The sequence below is a fragment of the Leuciscus leuciscus genome (assembly GCF_965113295.1).
Source record: "Leuciscus leuciscus genome assembly, chromosome: 2".
In the NCBI taxonomy this organism is placed as follows: Eukaryota; Metazoa; Chordata; class Actinopteri; order Cypriniformes; family Leuciscidae; genus Leuciscus; species Leuciscus leuciscus.
Window position 1 is genome coordinate 362,913 of NC_138726.1, and position 19,837 is coordinate 382,749.

Genomic DNA, 19,837 nt, shown 5'->3' on the forward strand with positions numbered 1-19,837 from the left:
ATCTATCTATCGTAATAATGTATGATTTGCAAAAATGAAAACTGCTGCTTCTGTGTAGATGAGAGAATCAAAGTGCGCGTTGTGCACACGCTACATTGATTATGGCCAAGCATGCGCCCTTAAAATAGCATATGAATAACATGCGCAACGCGCCACTGACTTTAAACAATTTTTTCCTGGGGCCTGTTCTTCGTACGTCGCTAACTCAGTTAGCTGGATTTGATTGTTGACGATTTGGCATGATCTTGGATTGTTTGGTTCTTCGACGCTCATCCTGGACTTGCTGTCATAGCAACAGGTCCGTAAGCTTAAACCTGCTCGGGAGCAGAGGCTTATTTCATGTAAACAGGATTAGACTGCGGCTTCATAAGCGGAGCTGATACGGGAAGTCCAGCGCTGAGCGATAGTGCACTTTCTGAGATGTATATTTTTTCTCGTGACTCGTGAGATTGTCGTTTACATTATTCATTTGTTGGAAACGCACATTTATTTTCGACTTGTCGGAGTCGGGCTTTAACTACAGCACAAACTGTTTGCATTGCCCTAAGATTATTTGCGAGTGGCTCTTTCCTTTACACTATTGGAGATGCGGAGAACTTGATGGAAAGTGCTGTCTGTCGTGTCATTCGGAGTTTACCTGCCGCTTTTAGGTTTAAAAAACAGTTTTAGGTTTTTTTGTGGCATTTCCAAGCCACTGAAGACCCAATGTTGTAAAGCAGTTTTTTTAAAGCAAATTTTTATTTTTTAGGCTATCATAATTTTTTATGAAGATCATGCAATCATGACCATGCCGATTACAGTATATGTCACTCAGGCTTCACTAACGTGATTGGTACCATAGACTATAGGCTAGACCATAGACTGCCATCAAGGCCTCAATGAAGGGGATTATGTGAACAGAAAGGGGGTTCACAATGTAAATGTGCAGCCCAGTTACTATTGGGATTCTTGATATTCCAGATTAATAATATTATATCAAATAAAAAAAAAGGCAGTTGACTAAAATCTTCCATATCACAAATGTGAAAGCAAAATGGCCAGGATCTGTGTATGACTTGAGAATTTTCAGAGATTCACATTTATGCACATTATTTGAAAGTGGTAAGGAAAGTTCCACAATTAAATATCAAGCTCACTGTATTACATACACTTATGCTGATCCTAACAGAACTGCATTTCTTCATAGGTGATTATGACATGTTCCTGCCTGCAGACAGGTGTTTATGACCCCATTCCCTGACCCAAACCAGTTACAATGCAGCTCTAGCCAGGACAAGGGCACACAATGAAATTAACTGTGGCTAACTAAAGGGAAGATTTCAGTGTCGGAAAAGTCTGAGGGTTGCACACCTGACAGGGCCTGTGACATTGTTGCATGTGCCATATTACACAACACTGCCAAAAAACACACAAAAAAAAAAACACTTTTCATTAAATGTTTAATAAAAGACAAATATACTTAGTTCCTTGAGTTTTATTTCAATTGTTCTTTGTAAAGAAAAGCCAGTGGTCAAGTGCCTGCAACAAGAGATATTAGACACATGCCTCATGCAACAAATAAAAAGGAAAAGTTGGCTATCCACTGCCCACCTGTAGGCCTATGTCTCCTCTGTCTGTGCAGACTCTTCTGTAGGCCTTTCTGTAGATGTGGAATCCTGACACTTATATTGCAGCCATAAAGCATACAAGTATAAATGAAGTAAAGTTATGTATGCACTTGCAGGTAGGCTAGTTCCTCCATATGACAGTTATCTGAGAGGGTTTATTCACTGTCCAGTGCAATGGAAACAAATGGACATTACAAAGTCTTATACTTTCTTTCCTTTGGAAAGTTAGAAAATGTCCACTTACTGCACATATTTCAGCCACCGCTTTCTTGGGAACAGATACAAGTGTTGGTGTATTATGTAAAAGTGCACAAAAGAGAAAAACACAATGTCATTACAATGAACTGGGGAATGAACTGGGGAATGAACTCTGGAAAAATGTGATCAATAACTCATGGCAAAATATTTTTACATTAACATAAGTTTATCAGTTTTCACTTTCACAAGTCAAAGCAATTCATCATTACTCAAGATTTAACAGTTGAAATGACTATACAGCCTTAATTTAATGCAGCAAAAATTATTTTACAGTGTAGGCTACTAAGATCTTTTTCTTGATTGCTTGCATAAACAGACAACCATTTATTTAACAGTGCCTTTTATAAAAGAGACTATAATATAACTAAAAATTACCATTATGTAGAATATTTTTGTTGGCCTACTTCACTTTTATTTGTTCCCATGTTCTAGTCTGGTGACTCTGACATTACAATGAACAAAGTAATTATGCAACTATTAAAATACAAAAATATAGGCTATTAAGTGATTAAAAACATCTAACATGGCCACTTCTTACGGATTTAAATTGTCTGCCACTTTTTGCCAGCCCTCTCTCCTGGCTTTTGCAGACTTTGAGGTGTTCCCTGGCGTTTTGATTAAACATTAAAATTCAGAATAAACTTCGACTGTTCTTGCTCTGCTGAGGAGAAAAACTGTGCGCGCTCTTTGGCCACGCTGAACAGCCAATAGCAGCGTTGCTGATCAATGTTTCTACTATCGATACATATCCCCTTTTAACCCAGCGCATGAACGCGCAATTATCTCAGATAACTCAATACAGCTATACTAATCATATCCGGCAAGTGTGTTCGAAGAACCGAGTTAGCCAGATCATGATTAGCGCGATGATATCATCTTGGATGTGTCATTTGATCTCGGATGTAATAAGCGACGTACGAAGAACGAGCCCCTGGTTAGTGGCGCAATTGTTTTCTAAACCTGCAAAATAGCATGAAGGAACGTTTGCGCCGGAACACGCCTCCTCTTTGCGCTGAACCGCCCTGTGGAGCGCAAGTGTATTTCCTAACTTACCGACGTGCTTCTGAGGAGGGAAAAGTTCGCTTTGCGCGGGTGCAAAATAGGAATGATACATGCGTCGGTGTACAAAGTCAATTGCGCTGGGTGCAAGATAGGGCCCTTAATCTCATTAGTTCAGTGTTTCTGGAGTAATATTGCATTAGAGGTCAACCGATGTATTATTTTTACTGATTAGCGGTGGTTTTTAATAAGCAAGCACAGTGAGATTACAATATCAACCTGTGCCAATTGACTAGCCTGACTACGTCAGACTTCCTACTTCCGCTAATTTCATTTCGCTCCTGTAGTCAGTCTGAGATAGCAGCCTATCTTTCAGTTTTCCACCGGCCTCAAAACAGCCGGGCCAATCAACGAACAGAGGGCGGGCTGAGAGCCGTGACGTAGACGCTGATTGTACCGTGGATGCGTAGATTTACTTCACATAATCTGCAAAAGTCATTCACAGCCATGTTCACTCCGGTATTTCGCTCGATGGTTTAGTTTTTGCATCATACATGCGTTTACAGTGGAAGTTAGATGCGGCTGAGCATGCGCATAACACACGCCATAACCAAACGTTATGTGATTGGCTTACGGGTAATCAATGATTTTAAACTTCAGACAAGCGCCCCCCCGCGAGAGAGAAAACACTTCTCTATTATGCTATGCCAGACTCTGTATACGAAGCAAAGTGAAGTAACAGAGTCTGGTATTACCAGGCTACCAATTGACCATCGTAACACCAGATCTAACCTGCGTCTGCCTCATCTGAGGATCTCACCAATTTCAACAGTCCAAACTATATAGCAACAGCAGGCTAATGTTGACTTTAGATTTAGACTATATACTAAAGGAGAACTGGCCTGCCAACATTGTCTGTTTTTCCATCCTGTAACACCAAAATAAAGTGTTTTTTGTTCTTTGCCACAGTTTCCTCTGGCTTGCTCAAAGGTGGGAATAATAAAAGAATTATGGACTAATCCTACAAAATAATACATTTTCTATCATTGTAATTGATGCATAATACGACACAGTAATCCAGTATTCAAAGCTGCTCTGAAACAGTGTTTATTGTGAAAGTGTATAAAGAAAAACCTGAAACCTGACATGAGATCTCCGCAAGCTCACTTGTACTGAGACCCACCGTCTGAGAAACCCTGCTGTAGAAATGAGATGAATAAAGCACATATAATTTGAGTTGTGTGGTGCGAGGATGAGATTGATTTCAGCAAGAGGAAGACATGTTTGCTGTAATGATGTTTGAGTCCTGTTTTTCAGGGAGTTCGCTTTGACCCGGATATTCCCCAGACTTTACGGCTGGAGTTTGCCAAAGCCAATACCAAGATGGCCAAGAACAAACTAGTGGGAATCCCAAACCCTCCTCCATCCCGACACAGTCCTGGACCGCCCTGTGTCAGCCGAGACCCCTGTGAGTAAATCACACACACACACATACGTCTTTCTGTCTAAATGAGGACGTAACATAAACGCTTCGGTTACTAACGCAACCTTAGTTCCCTGAGATAACGTAAACGAGCATTGCATCAGTTTCTGATGCTATGGAGAAACTCTGTTTCTCAGAAATACTGAAGCCTGATTGGATCACGTATGTGCACCTCCACAGACACAGCAGAACAGGTGGAGCCGACGGCCTATATAAGTCTGCGCTGGATGCCATATCGTCAGAATAGGAGTGGCCGAACTGAGGAGCGGCGAGCATCAACTAGTGAGTGAGCGTATTAGTACTGCCAGCAATGCTCATTCCCGTTATCTTAGGGAACTGAGGTTACATTAGTAACTGAAATGGTCCCTTTCTGATACGGTTCTCTCACATTGCGTCAGTTTCTGATGCAATGGGGAACGCAATCCAATAGCGCCATGCTACTGTCCTGTGAGCCCAGTCTGAAGGCACTTGGGAGCATTGGAATATTTTTCATTGTAATTATGTATGGTTTGCAAAAATGTGAACTGCTGCGTCTGTGTAGATGAGAGAAGCAAAGTGTGCGCGCGTTGTCCATACGCTACATTATGGCCAAGCATGAACCCTTAAAATAGCATCTGAACACGCCACTGACTTTAGACTAGGTTTTTCCTGGTCTGTGGCGGAATTGTTTTCTGGAACTGCAAAATAGCACCAGGGAACGTTTGCGCCGGAACACGCTTCCTCTTTTCGCTGAACCGCGCCCGGGAGTGCAAGTTCGTTCCTTAATTTACCGACGTGCATCTGTGGAGGGAAAAGTCTGCTGTGTTTTGAGTGCAAAATAGGAATGATACATGCGTCGGTGTACAAAGTCAATTGCGCTGGGTGCAAGATAGGGCCCTTAGACTCTTCTCCTGTAAACTCATGCTAGTCCTGTTGTTGTTTAGATGACTTCACAGTGCCTGCACTGTATCCAAGCAGTCCTGATGGGTGGGCATCATACCCGCTGTACCCCGCTGAACTGCCACCTGCTGCGTATGCCTACAGCTCATCACTGCACGCTCAGGTAACACACACCTGCCTACATCTCATCACTGCACACTCAGGTAACACACACCTGCCTACAGCTCATCACTGCACGCTCAGGTAACACACACCTGCCTACAGCTCATCACTACACGCTCAGGTAACACACACCTGCCTACAGCTCATCACTGCTCGCTCAGGTAACACACACCTGCCTACAGCTCATCACTGCACGCTCAGGTAACACACACCTGCCTACAGCTCATCACTGCACGCTCAGGTTACACACACCTGCCTACAGCTCATCACTGCACGCTCAGGTAACACACACCTGCCTACAGCTCATCACTGCACGCTCAGGTAACACACACCTGCCTACAGCTCATCACTGCACGCTCAGGTAACACACACCTGCCTACAGCTCATCACTGCACGCTCAGGTAACACACACCTGCCTACAGCTCATCACTGCACGCTCAGGTAACACACACCTGCCTACAGCTCATCACTGCATGCTCAGTTAACGCACACCTGCACCTGGAGCGCAACACGCGTGTGCATTTAAAAGCTAATCAGAGCGCAGCAATAGTAATATAGTTATATACTAAGTATTATAAACACTCAGTAGTCTTGAGGTATGAATGTATTCAAGAAATGGATATGCGGTATGATGATTAATGGTTTAAAGATACATAGCCAAGGCATTTTTTATTATCTGACAGGTTTTCTGCTTAATCAAGTGTCAAAAGCATTTAGATGTGTTTTTAGTCTAGATTTAAAATGACAGAGTGTGTCTGCTTCCTGGACAATGTTAGGAAGACTGTTCCAGAGTTTAGGTGCTAAATAGGAAAATGATCTACCGCCATCAGTCGATTTTGATATTCTTTTTACAGATGCTAGAAACATGGCTTTCAAATGAAAGATTGGTATCAAAGAGCACACCCAGGTTCCTAACCGACGACGAAGACTTGACAGAACAACAAGTGTTAGACAGTATTCTAGGTTATTGCATGTGGAGGAATTTGCCCAATAATTAGAATCTCTGTTTTTTTCGGGGGTTTTTTCTGAAGTAGTAGGAAATTACTAGTCATCCAAACTAGTAACTTTTATATCAGCTATGCATTTTGTTAATTTAGTGAATTAGTTTTGTCAGAGCGCCAGGAAATATACAGCTGAGTATCTTCAGCATAACAGTGAAAACTAAAGCCATGCTTCCTAATGATATCTCCCAAGGGTAGCGTGTACAGTGTGAACAGCAACAGTCCTAGTACTGAGCCTTGTGGTACACCACCATACTGAACTTGTGATCGATAAGACATCTCTTCATTTACTGGTACAAACTGATAATGGTCAGATAAGTAAGTATGATTTGAACCATGCAAATGCAATTCCACTAATGCCAAAATAATTTTCTAGTCTATTTAAAAGAATGCTGTGGTCGATGGTATCAAATGTAGCACTAAGATCGAGTAACACTAATAGAGAGATACAACCACTGTCATGGAGTCACCAGATCAGCATGCTCCGCCCACTCATTCACTCTCCCCGGAATTCTGATTCACATCATCTGCACATCATCAACAGCACACACTATAAAGAGGCACTTCTCCTTCACTTCCTTGTCTGGTCTTGTCCTTACGTACACTTACAGACTCTGATATCTACCCGTGAATACCTACCTCAAGGATTCCTTTACCGAACTCCCTCTTCTATCATCCGTCATCCATCATCTGTCTTCCGCCTTCAGCCTGCCGCATCCTCTTCGACGATCTACAATCTAGTGACCAAGTTTAACACTCAGCTAAGTTCATCAATCAACTCTGATTCTCTGCTACATACTCACCAGTCTCCATTGCTGTCCCACTCCGTGCGTCTGCTCAATAAAGACCTTGTTTATATCACTTACCTGTCTGTTTCCTTCTGTTCCATGACAGAAGATCAGACCATATGCAGAGCCCCATGGAAACTGCAGCGGATCGTCCCATCGATCCGTTTGCAGATCTGGTTCACGCAGTTAATCTGTCCCTTCAACCTTCTAAGTCTGACAACCCACCTGCCGTTCCCGCTGATATGATTCAAGCCGCACGTCAATCTCTCCTGCACTCATCTGCTGCCTCTGCTAGTCCCATGGCCCAACCTGTGACATTCTCCGGAGAGTCGGAGGATTGCAGCAGGTTCCTGCTACAGTGCTCACTGTATTTTGAATTGCAGTCTCACCAGTTCACCACCGTTCACGCCAGGGTAGCATTTGTCATCTTGCTGCTGTCTGGACGCGTCCTACAGTGGGCTCAATCACTGTGGCAATCCAATGCCCCAATCGTCACTTCACTCTCAGCTTTCTTCAGTCACTTTAAAGAAGTGTTTGGACAAACCGCCTCGGAACTATCTGTTCACAACCAATTATTCAACTTACACCAAGCCAATAATTCTATCAGCACCTACACTCTCCAGTTCCGCACTCTAGCTGCCGCTAGTGGCTGGAATGAGACTGCATTGCTCACCGCTTTCCGACAAGGACTCAACACCGATATCCGTCAACTGATGGTAGTTTATGATGACGCGATAGGTCTTGAGAACTTCATCCAAAAGACCATCCGAGTCGCTCAACATCTCACCGCTTGCTCTCTCCTGAACCCCGCTGTGTATCCTCCAGCCTCTGCACCATCTGTCGTCCTTCCCGCACCTGAACCCATGCAGGTAGACTCCTACCACCTAATGCATGCGGAGTGTCAGGGAAGAATTCTCCATCAACTGTGTCTTTATTGTGGGAGAGAGGGTCATGTCATCACTGTCGGTCCAGTTCGACCACCACACCCAGCAGTGAGTACTATCCAACTTCCACCTCAAATAAACTCTTTATCCCGAACAACTGTACATGTCCTAACCTAATTTGTGTCTCAGCACAAGCTCTCATCAACTCGGGTTCCGTGGGGAACTTCATCTCCACCCAACTTCTCCAAAAACTGAGTGTCCGTAAGATGCGCTGCTCTCAGGATTTGAGGATTCACACCACCCAATGGAAGCCGCTGGGTCGTGGTCGTATCCGGTACTTCTCTCCCACACTGACACTTTGCATCGGATGCCTGCATACTGAAGAGTGATGTTCATGGTGCTGGAAGGATCCACCGCAGACCTCATCCTGGGATGCCCGTGGATGTCACAACATCAACCACATATCAACTGGAACACCGGGGAAGTATTGCAGTGGAGTAATACCTGTTTCCAATCCAGTCTCTCCTCTGTTCAAAAATCTTCAAAGCCTCGTTCTCTTTCACTCACCACTCCGGAACCACCATCACTTACTCAATTCTACCACCGCTGAGAGCCCGGAGATGGATCACAAGGTGGAGATTCCTCCAGAAAACCGGGCATTTCAGGATGTCTTCAGTAAGCGGTTGGCAACCCAACTTCCACCACATCGGCCATGGGACTGTGCAATCGACCTACTTCCTGGGGCTACTCTACCCAAAGGCAGAGTATATCCACTGCCCATGCCGGAGCAGAAGGGCATGGAGGAGCATATCCAGGAGGCACTTCAACAACGATTCATCAGACCATCTACATCCCCTGCCACTTCAAGCTTCTTCTTCGTGGCTAAAAATGACGGAGGCTTGAGGCCATGCATCGACTACCGTCACCTCAACTCCCAGACTGTAAAGTACAGCTATCCACTTCCTCTGGTCCCGGCAGCTCTGGAACAGCTACGGGGAGCTTGCATCTTCTCCAAGCTGGACCTGCGGAGCGCATACAACCTCATTCGTATACGCCGAGGTGATGAGTGGAAGACTGCCTTCGTTACTCCGTCAGGTCACTATGAAACTCGGTTCATGCCATATGGCCTATTCAACTCACCTTCTGTCTTCCAGGGCTATATGAATGAGGTGTTCCGGCAATTCCTCCAACGATTTGTCGTGGCCTATATAGACGACATCCTCATCTATTCCCAGAACCTGGCTAAACATCACCTTCACGTGACGCAGGTCCTCGAGAAACTCCGCCATCACCATCTCTACCTTAAGCTGAAGAAATGCGAGTTCCATACCACCTCCGTACACTTCCTGGGGTATGTCATCAATCAACGTGGCATCCAGATGGACCAGAGGAAGGTGGATACCATCCGGAACTGGCCTCAACCCACTACCATCAAGGAGCTCCAGCGCTTCCTAGGATTCGCAAACTTCTACAGACGGTTTATTCACAACTATAGCCTACTCAGTTCACCTCTGACCTTCTCCCTCAAGGGCCGGTCCAAGTCTCTGTCCTTAACCCCGTCAGCATCTGAAGCATTTCAACAACTCAAGGAGGCCTTCCAAACCGCTCCGGTCCTGGTCCACCCAGATCCAGATCTTCCGTTTGTCGTCGAGGTTGACGCCTCCTCTAACGGGGTTGGAGTGGTCCTCTCTCAGCGGCAGTGTGATCCTCCAAGACTCCATCCATGTGCCTTCTATTTCAAGAAGCTATCCCTGGTGGAGCAGAACTACAACATTGGTAATCGTGAGCTGCTCGCCATCAAGCTAGCGCTGGAGGAGTGGAGACACTGGCTCCACAGGTTCGATTTCACCATCTCATATAGACCTGGGGATGAGAACCATAGGGCTGATGCCTTATCACGTCTTCATCAACCTGATCCTGAAGATTCTTCTCCCAACCTATTCTCCCTCCTGCCATGATCGTCAGTTCTATCCAATGGACCATCGATGAGCAAATTACCCAGGCTACTCGCTCAAACCCTGCTACGCCGGGAGGTCGAGAAGGGCTCCTCTACATTCCACCAACTTATCGCCTGCCCCTTCTGGACTCAGCTCATACATCTCCGGGCTCTGGACACCCAGGTAGCTCACGTACCCTTTCGACTGAGTGGAAGATCCAGGAAATCAGGGGATATCTGAGGTCCTACTGCCATCAGAACCAGGACAGCTGGAGCAAATTCCTCCCATGGCCAGAGTACACCAAGAACTCCTTACGACAATCCACCACAGGGTTCACCCCTTTCCAATGTATCCTGGGATACCAACCTCCATTATTCCCCTGGTCGGGTGAGCCCTTGGAGGTTCCAGCTGTCAACCACTGGTTCGAGCAGAGCGAGAGGGTATGGGACTCAGCTCATGTGCATCTCCAACAGACAGTGAGGAGACACAAGAGACAAGCGGACACCAACAGAACATCTATCCCTCGTTACCAACCAGGCTAGAAGGTGTGGCTCTCGACACGGGACATCCGTCCCTGCCTAAGTCTCCGGTACATAGGTCCATTCACTGTACAGAAGCAGCTCAACGAGGTCACCTACAGGCTAAACCTTCCACCTAATTTCAGAATCTCACCCTCTTTCCACGTGTCAGTCCTTAAACCTCACTCTGAACCCATGTTTTCTCCTCCCACAGAATCTAATGGTGATGAGGTACCTCCTCCTCCCAACTTCGCAGAAGAGGAAGCCATCTACCGGGTCCGAGCTATCCTAGACTCGCAACGACGGGGTCCTAGGCTGGAGTACCTCATTAACTGGGAGTATTATGGTCCCGAGGAGCGCTCCTGGGTAGCTCGTCATGACATTCTCGATCCTGTGCTCCTCACACAATACCATACTGAACACCCAGATAGACCGGCTCCCAGGGGTCGAGGTAGACCCCGTCATCATCGTTCTATCCAGCCGTCAGGAGCCACCTGTGGAGAAGGGGGTACTGTCACGGAGTCACCAGATCAGCATGCTCCGCCCACTCGTTCACTCTCCCCGGAATTCTGATTCACTGCACCTGCACATCATCAACAGCACACACTATAAAGAGGCACTTCTCCTTCACTTCCTTGTCTGGTCTCATCCTTACGTACACTTACAGACTCTGATACCTAACCATGAATACCTACCTCAAGGATTCCTTTACCGAACTCCATCTTCTATCATCCGTTGTAACAATTGGTCTAATCGGTTTAGTTATATGAATAAAATTGCATTTACATTTACTCATTTAGCAGACACTTTTATCCAAAGCGACTTACGAATAAGAACAATAGAAGCAGTTAAACTAACAGTAGGACAACAATATGCAAGTGCTATGACCCTTCTCAGTTTAATCTAACGCAGTAAATGTTAATTTTTTATTTGTATTTTTTTAAATAGAACAGAATAGAATAGAAAAGAAAGTTAGTATTACTGGATCAAATGCTGTCGAAAAATAAGCGTCTTCAGCCGTTTCTTGAAAGTGGCTATGGACTCGGCAGCCCTTGGGTCCAGATTAAACTGTGAGAGTTTTTGAAGTGTTTTAAAAGATGAGATGACAACAGAAATGAAGTGAATAAATGAAGTGTATTTACAATTTCTACAAGGAACTTAAAACAACACAACACAATACAACATAGAAACCTGTTTAGTCCATTGGTCCCATACCATAAAACAGTCCCTGTTTTAAGAGCTGTAAGTCCCAATGTGTAAGTGTCCACCGGTGTATATACAATCCAACTGTAGTGATAATCCAATGAAAAGTGATGAGGTTTGCTGGAATGGTAAGTCCTTAAAAGAAACTCCTCGATACAGTTTTGGTTGTCTTGGCAGAGACCCTGTTTGTTTGCCATGCTGCTTCCATTATGCTGGCTATTTCTTGTTTCCTGTCATGTGATCAGTCACATGACAGGCAGACCCAGTATGGATTAAAGACATACACACATTAAAACAGATAAGAGGAGCTTATATAGCACAAATACTATGTGTTTTTCCATATATGGAACCGGTATTCCAGTCTTCGGGAGAGCATACTCTCATTCACAAACTTTCCCGATTCATTGTGGATTACCTTTTTGCCTGCTGGTTTTGGAGCGCTTTGCTGCCAATCCTTGGAGGAGTATTTCCTTTTGTTAGTTGGGTGGATTACTCATCACTGTGGACTTATTTCAGTCACAAACTTCATAGATCCTGCTCATGGCTTCAACAATCATACCGGTGAGGCAGATCTGAACTCTACGTTAGTGCACGCTGGACTAAAAGACTTAATACACACACACACACACACACACACACACACATATACTATCGTTGTGGTGTAACATTGTAATATTGTACATTTTCTTTTTGTTTTGTAAATACACTTTGGTTGGCTGCTTATTTATCCGTGCTGGGTAGTATTTTTTTCTCCTCCTTAGTTGATCTAGAAACAGGACTTTTGTTCCTATTATTTTGTTTATAGTCTGCATTATATATAGTGGAGTGTTACACTGTCATCTGTATTCCGCCTTCAGCCTGCCGCATCCTCTTCGACGATCTACAATCTAGTGACCAAGATTAACACTCAGCTAAGTTCATCAATCAACTCTGATTCTCTGCTACATACTCACCAGTCTCCATTGCTGTCCCACTCCGTGCCTCTGCTCAATAAAGACCTTGTTTATATCACTTACCTGTCTGTTTCCTTCTGTTCTGTGACAACCACATTCGGATGATAAGAGCAAATCATGTGTGACTCTAATGAGAGCATTCTCAGTACTATGGTACGGTCTAAATCCTGACTGGAAATCCTCACAGATATCATTTCTTTCTAAAAAGGAACATAGTTGTGAGGATACCGCCTTTTCTAGTATCTTTGACAGAAAAGGTAGATTCGAGATCGGCCTGTAATTGACTAATTCTGTACGATCAAGTTGCAGTTTTTTAACAAACGGTTTAATCATAGCCAGCTTAAAAGTTTTTGGTACGTATCCTAATGACAAAGATGAATTAATGATATTAAGAAGAGTAGAATGATGCAGGGTTGAATCAAAGGAGAAAGCAGGATCCACGTGCAGCAGCTTTATTAGATAAACTCAAAACTAGACAGACAGACTTAGACTAGATAACAGGGAACAGGACTCTGGCTCGGCAGACGTGACGTGAACAGTCTCCGGATCGGCAGACGTGACGTGACGTGAAGAAGCTCAGGTTCAGGCATGGCAGCGGCCATCTTTGCCGGAGACGATCTCTCAGGCGTGGCGGCGGCCATCTTTGCCGTGGATGATCTCTCAGGTGTGGCGGCGGACATCTTGGCCAGAGGCAAACTCTCAGGCGATGTGGCGGCAGCCATCCTGGGAACCAGAATCAGGCGTGGCTGCCTTCTTGGCTGGAGACTCCCCAAAGCTGCTGCTAGATCCATTCTTATTTTTATTTTTTTTATTTATAAAGGGACCATGCACAATTTTTAACATAAAATTCACATTTCATGCATTGCACCGGATTTAACCAAAGGCTAATTTTCGTCCGTAGTCCCCGGGCAGGTCAACACTTACAAAACACAGAAAATACCTATATGTTCACATACAATAAAATACATACACACATACTGTCAGGGCCATAAAGGGCTGTAAATAAATAAATCAGTCTTGATTGATTTGTCCTGATTTGAATAAATAAATCAGTATTGGGTTCTTCTGTAACGCTGTAGGTTGAAATAAAGGACGAAGCAAGATCCACGTGCAGCAGCTTTAATTAGTGATGTGACATTTGAACCGAGGCGTCGGAGCTTGTGTCGAGAAAAAATGGGCGTGCCAGATGAAGCCGCGATTCGAGGCTTGTGTTGTTAACGTGAAAATCACGTGACTGATGACAAACAACAAACGGTTTGTGTGGATACGTCATCGGTTTGGTCTGAGTGTCGCTTCCGGATAAAAGGCGGTTCGAAACTCGCGCCACCTTGTGGATGTTGTCAGCAGTAGTAAAAGCAGTTGTAGTAGTGTCAGAGTCAGAGAGTTAGATAACTGGGGACACTGGTTCAGAATGAATGAATTCGTCTGCTATTTCTTTGCACAGTAGCTAGGTGTCACTAGTGAGCAATGCTGAATGAAGCTTCGAGTAATGAACCTTTGGCTGAAGCAATGGGCTGCGAGGTATCAGTGGTTCAGGAAGCCTCATTTTGCCATCACTAGCTTTAATTAAACAGACTCAGAACTTGACAAACATGGGCTCCGGAACATTACAAATTCAAGAACCCACAAACACTGAAACAAGACACAGGATTTAAATACAGAGACTAACAAGTTTAATAAGATGACAAGGGGGCGTGGCTAATCAGAAACACCTGGGGAGCCTAATAAACAGTAAAAACTACAAGGGACTACAAAACATGGCACAGGACAGGAAATGACAAAAGTCCACACAAGACAAGGGGAACATAAGACAGGAATCATAACAAAGAGGATCTATGACCTCTGGAAAAATCTCTTTAAATAGCTTAATCGGTATAGGGTCTAACATACATGTTGTCGATTTAGATGATTTAACAAGTTTAGACAATTCTTCCTCTCCTATAGTAATGAATGAATGCAATTTTTCCTCAGGGAGACTACAATGCACTGCCTGATGCGATACTGTAGTAGACGGTTGCATAGTTATAATTTTCTCTCTAATATTATAATATTCTCTCTTGTCATTACTGCTGTGCTGTTTGGAACTTTGGAACTTGGGTTGAAACTTTATTTCTCGTTAGTTTAGCCACTGTTTCAAATAAATACCAAAGGTTGTGTTTGTTTTCTTCCAAGAGAGTAGTTTTTAAGGCCTTTCTGTACGCAATCGTGCTCTCTCTCCATGAAATGCGAAAAAGAAGAAAAAGTTTTGTTTTCTTCCAATTGCGCTCAATTTTTCTGGCTGCTCTCTTAAGGGCCTGAGTGTGCTCAGTACCACGGTGTTGGACTATTTTCAGTCAGGGCCACTTTCGTCAAATGTATGTTTATTATAATGATGCATACAGTTAGTGTTGGTGGTATGGTTCTGTTATGGGCCGAAATCCATGCGCCCCTCCATGCAGCCATGCCTGAACACAGCAGGGGGAGCAGCAAGTAAACCCCCCTGGGGTAACACAACAGATCCAGTAATCATGCATACATAATTACATTAACAATTTACATGAGAGTTGTAAAGAACACAAAATACATGAAAGATGATAGATTGAAATTAACTATGACAGTTAGACAGAGTTTATTAGATTAGAGATTCAGCTAGGTGGAGTTGGGGATGGAGGGGGGAGTTAGATGCAGCGTGTAGATAAGCAATAGAGAGGCTGAATGAATGGGGATATAAAGAGACCGCTGTGATGAGTGTGTCACAGCTGGACTGGTACCTGAACTAACAAGATGCTCAATTTATTTAATCTTCTTTAAGCGCAAAGGAGCAACTGTGTCTAAAGTGCTGGAAAAGAGAGAGTTAAAAGTTTCTGTCGCAATATCGAGTTCTTCTAAGCTATCTGGGATGCTGAGATGATGAAACTGATCAGGAAGATTATTAATAAAGCAATCTTTAGTGGCAGAAGTGATAGGTCTAACATATTTGTAACACGGAGTCGGCTTTGCAGCTTTGGCTAAATGAAGTTTACACAAGACTAGATAATGATCTGAGATGTCATCGCTCTGCTGCAGAATTTCAACGGCATCAACATCTATTCCGTGTGATAATATTAGATCTAGGGTATGATTACGACAATGAGTAGGTCCTGACACGTGTTGTCTAACTCCAATAGAGTTCAGAATGTCTTTAAATGCCAATCCCAATGCATCTTTTTCGTTATCATCATGTATATTAAAATCACCAACAAGAAGGACTTTATCTGCAGCCAGTACTAACTCCTAACCCTAACCTGGTTAACTGTAGAGTTTTGCAGATGAGTATGCCTCTGTCTCTAGAGCTAGTGATCTACTGTACACATGAATGTAAATGATCATACAGATGTTCTGACTGGAGTTTTGTTTGTCAGATTCGCTGGCTGCCGACTGCCGACGCAACCAATCAGGGCTGGAAGAGCCGACAGTTCTGTTGACGCATATGTGAGTTTAACACGCATTCACACGCAAGGCACTGCATCATCTTGATACTTGACTAATCTAGAATGATTCATTGACTATTTGGTCCTTGTTTCATTAGATCTGAACTATTTTAAAGGGGTGGTAAAACACCTTTTTTCGAAGGCTTGATTGTGTTTGTGGGGTCCACTGTAACATGTGTTCATGCTTCGTTTTTAAAAATTCGCATTATTTTTCACATATTTAACCATTATTCTACACTGCTCTGTCCCTTCTTGTAAAAACGGTCGGATATTTCCTGGTTCTATGAAGCCCCGCCCTCAAAAATACGCAATGGGCTCAGATTGGTTAGCTGGCTCAGTGTGTTGTGATTCGCTAACCGCCAAGTTCACATTGTTTCGGAAACGCCCCTTACCGGTAGTTTTTGCTTCAGTAAACAACGGCGTTAATATTCCCATAATCAGTTAGAGCACGAATCAGACCCAGAGAATGTTAGTGGAGAGAATCGAGCAGAAACTGGTCAAGAACAGCTGTTTAAGGACGTTTCAGAAAGGTATGTTTGTTTTTAAGGCTGCAGATCTATTGTGATCGCTATATGACACTGTTACTTTTGTATATTTAAAACGATTGTAGCTAAATATCTGTCGCCAGAACTATTAACCCAATACAAACACTAAACATTGGCTTTACAACAGCCAAATCAAACACAAACCATGTTTAGCATGCATGTAGATAAACAATACATAAAAGCTATAATCAACGAATAATTTACAGTGAAACGACAACAACCTCGAACATTCCAAGTTCGCTGCGCTGGTGATATTAAACAGAAGTTTGTATGTGTTTGTCGGATATGAATTAGCATTTAACAAACTGGTTTGTGGAGCCAAACAGCGTTTTCCTTTGTTTACTTCCTCGCTACAACGTACAATTAACAATACGAACTATTACAGGAAAACACGTCAACGAAAAAATCATACTTACAGTTTGTGGCTCGTAAACAGCTTCTGTTTTTAAAGTTGGAACTGCTCGATCTTTCAGGACAAGCCGTTGTGTGAATCCTACATTGTAACTCGTGTAGATTGAGGAAGCTTTCCTCCGGAAAATGTGCAGCACAGAGTGCGACATTTGGATTATAATTATGAGGGACCGAGTTAAAAATAAATTTTAACCGTCCTTAGGAAGACTGAACAAAGTGGACCTGCAATCTGGGTGAAAATAACAGCGTTTCGACGGCATAGCGCCAAGACACTCGACTACCACAACAACTCTTTTCCAAAGCAACATAAAATGGCCTCGCCCCCGTTATGTATTGTGTTCCCAGAGGAGGGGTTTATGTAAATGTTGGGTTTAGTGATGTCAGCAAGCCCACAGGAATGTCGTGTAGTCCTTATCAGCCGTTTCTGTAGTTCTTAGAAATTGATTTCTTTAAAAGCAAATATCTCCCTTTGCTTTAAACTTTGAACGTTGTAACTTTGCAGATGTTGTTTATGCTCAAACAGCAACATTACACACTAACTAAAGTTAGAAAAGTGAAATCGTGTTTTACCACCCCTTTAACACAATCACAGAGAAAGCGATCTTCATGAGGAGCTGACTGAAGCCCTCTGTCATGTTTGTCAGTCTGCAGGTGTGAAGCGACAGACGAGTTCCTGATCTTTCTCTCTTTCTCTTCTGCCAGATACAGCTACGTCTGTCTGAAACAAGAAGTGAGTATCTGTCATGTAAGCGATAATGTTCAGTCAGTCGCTCATTGCCACAAAATAAACCCCAGACACACATCAGAGGCGTTTATTACACAGCTGCACGCCAGATAAATACACACATGGATGTGGAATATTGATTTGAGTGTAAATTATTATATTATGTGAAGGAAGAGTTTGGACTGATGAACAGAAACAAGCTCATGAAATTAAATTCAGTGTCATTATACACAAATATAAGAGCACTTATATCCACCAACACAGACGCATCATCACTGCTTCATTACTACTGATATGAAAGTCTGGTAATAACTGTCAATTAAATTACTAAAATTACCAATAACATAATGTTATAAATTTGTATTTGTACTTTTGATGAAACTCTTATCTACTTGATGTGACAAGAATAATCTTGAACAAACGTACAGTAAAGAGCGAAGGAACATGTTCCTGAAGAAATTCATCTTTATCAATAACATAAAAACTGTTTCTCCTAGCCTGTTTTTAATGATATTCTAATGTTTTAAGTATTAATCATGTGCTTGTTTGGTGAATGATGGAGTCAAATTACAAGTACTTGATTTGTATAAACACATGACCTGTCATCTGTTACGGGTCATTTATACTCTTTACTCTCTGTTTTTGATATTGTAGCTTCTGCTGTGAACCAGGACAATCACAAGCTCCACAAGAACAAACCTCACCCTCTTCTCTTCTCTTCTCTTCTCTTCTCTCCTCCTCTCTTCTCTTCTCTCCTCTTCTCTTCTCTTCTCTTCTCTTCTCTTCTCTTCTCTTCTCTTCTCTTCTCCTCTCTTCTCTCCTCTTCTCTCCTCCTCTCTTCTCTCCTCCTCTCTTCTCTCCTCTCCTCCTCTCCTCTCCTCCTCTCCTCTCTTCTCTTCTCTTCTCTTCTCTTCTCTTCTCTTCTCTTCTCTTCTCTTCTCTTCTCTTCTCTCCTCCTCTCTCCTCTCCTGCTCTCTTCTCTCCTCCTCTCTCCTCTCCTGCTCTCTTCTCTCCTCCTCTCTTCTCTCCTCTCCTCCTCTCCTCTCTTCTCTTCTCTTCTCTTCTCTTCTCTTCTCTCCTCTCCTCCTCTCCTCTCTTCTCTTCTCTTCTCTTCTCTTCTCTCCTCCTCTCTCCTCTCCTGCTCTCTTCTCTCCTCCTCTCTCCTCTCCTCCTCTCTCTTCTCTTCTCTTCTCTTCTCTTCTCTTCTCTTCTCTTCTCTTCTCTTCTCTTCTCTCCTCTCCTCCTCTCCTCTCTTCTCTTCTCTTCTCTTCTCTTCTCTTCTCTTCTCTCCTCTCTTCTCTTCTCTTCTCTTCTCTTCTCTTCTCTCCTCCTCTCTCCTCTCCTGCTCTCTTCTCTTCTCTTCTCTCCTCTCCTCCTCTCCTCTCTTCTCTTCTCTTCTCTTCTCTTCTCTTCTCTTCTCTTCTCTTCTCTTCTCTTCTCTTCTCTTCTCTCCTCTCCTCTCCTCTCCTCTTGCCCTATTGCTTGTGAAGTTTATGATTCATGATTATTTATAATGCTGTTATCATTAGTTTAATCATTAATTACTGTAAGTTGTGATTGGTTGATGCATGACCAAAAAGTCATTTTGGTATTTAGAAATTTTTAGAAATTATTCTGCATATTCTTTTTATTCTTAAGAAGCAAATTGAGTATTTTTATAATGAATGAAGTCAAATGTTTTCAGTGACATTTTAATGTAATTGTTGTTTCTTAAATGTATCAGAATGTTTTTTAATGGCTATGAATGTCTTATTGAACTTTTATTAGCACTTACTTAAATCATTAAATAAATAAAAACATTATGTGAGAAGTATTCGAAAAGTCTAAGAGACTTATTTAATGTCTAAATATAGTCAGAGAACCAGCGTCTCACTCAGATGTTCTAATAATAGAAACACTTTGTATGTGCTTGGATTAGACCATCAAAACACTTTTACTGAGTGTGTGTGTGTGTGTGTGTGTGTAATGCTTTTCCAAGGAAGACAAAGATGATTTCAAAATAAAACAAGATTTTTTAAACAACTCAGATCCAACAA

At 43.0% G+C, this 19,837-nt stretch overlaps 1 protein-coding gene and 1 long non-coding RNA gene across 9 annotated transcripts in view; both read left to right on the top strand.

Annotated features, from left to right (window-relative positions):
- Positions 1-18,619, top strand: part of rbpms (RNA binding protein, mRNA processing factor) — a 22,433-nt gene extending 3,814 nt beyond the window's left edge. Inside the window, exons 5-9 of one of the 8 annotated variants that reach the window (XR_014202230.1) lie at positions 4,182-4,332; positions 5,271-5,389; positions 16,053-16,122; positions 17,780-17,822; positions 18,456-18,535. Coding sequence is in view for 3 of the 8 variants with exons in the window: in XM_082156923.1 (XP_082013049.1) it covers positions 4,182-4,332; positions 5,271-5,389; positions 16,053-16,115 (333 nt within the window). In the remaining 5 variants the exon portion in view is untranslated. Of the gene's footprint in view, positions 1-4,181; positions 4,333-5,270; positions 5,390-16,052; positions 16,123-17,721; positions 17,823-18,455 lie in introns of all 8 variants that reach the window. The other 7 variants (XR_014202231.1, XR_014202232.1, XM_082156923.1 and 4 more) reach the window with 7 other exon arrangements.
- LOC309488673 lies at positions 11,982-14,850 on the top strand. The gene is made up of 2 exons (XR_014202234.1): positions 11,982-13,803; positions 14,247-14,850. It is a non-coding gene; the product is annotated as an uncharacterized lncRNA (long non-coding RNA).
- Positions 18,620-19,837: the final 1,218 nt, after the last annotated feature.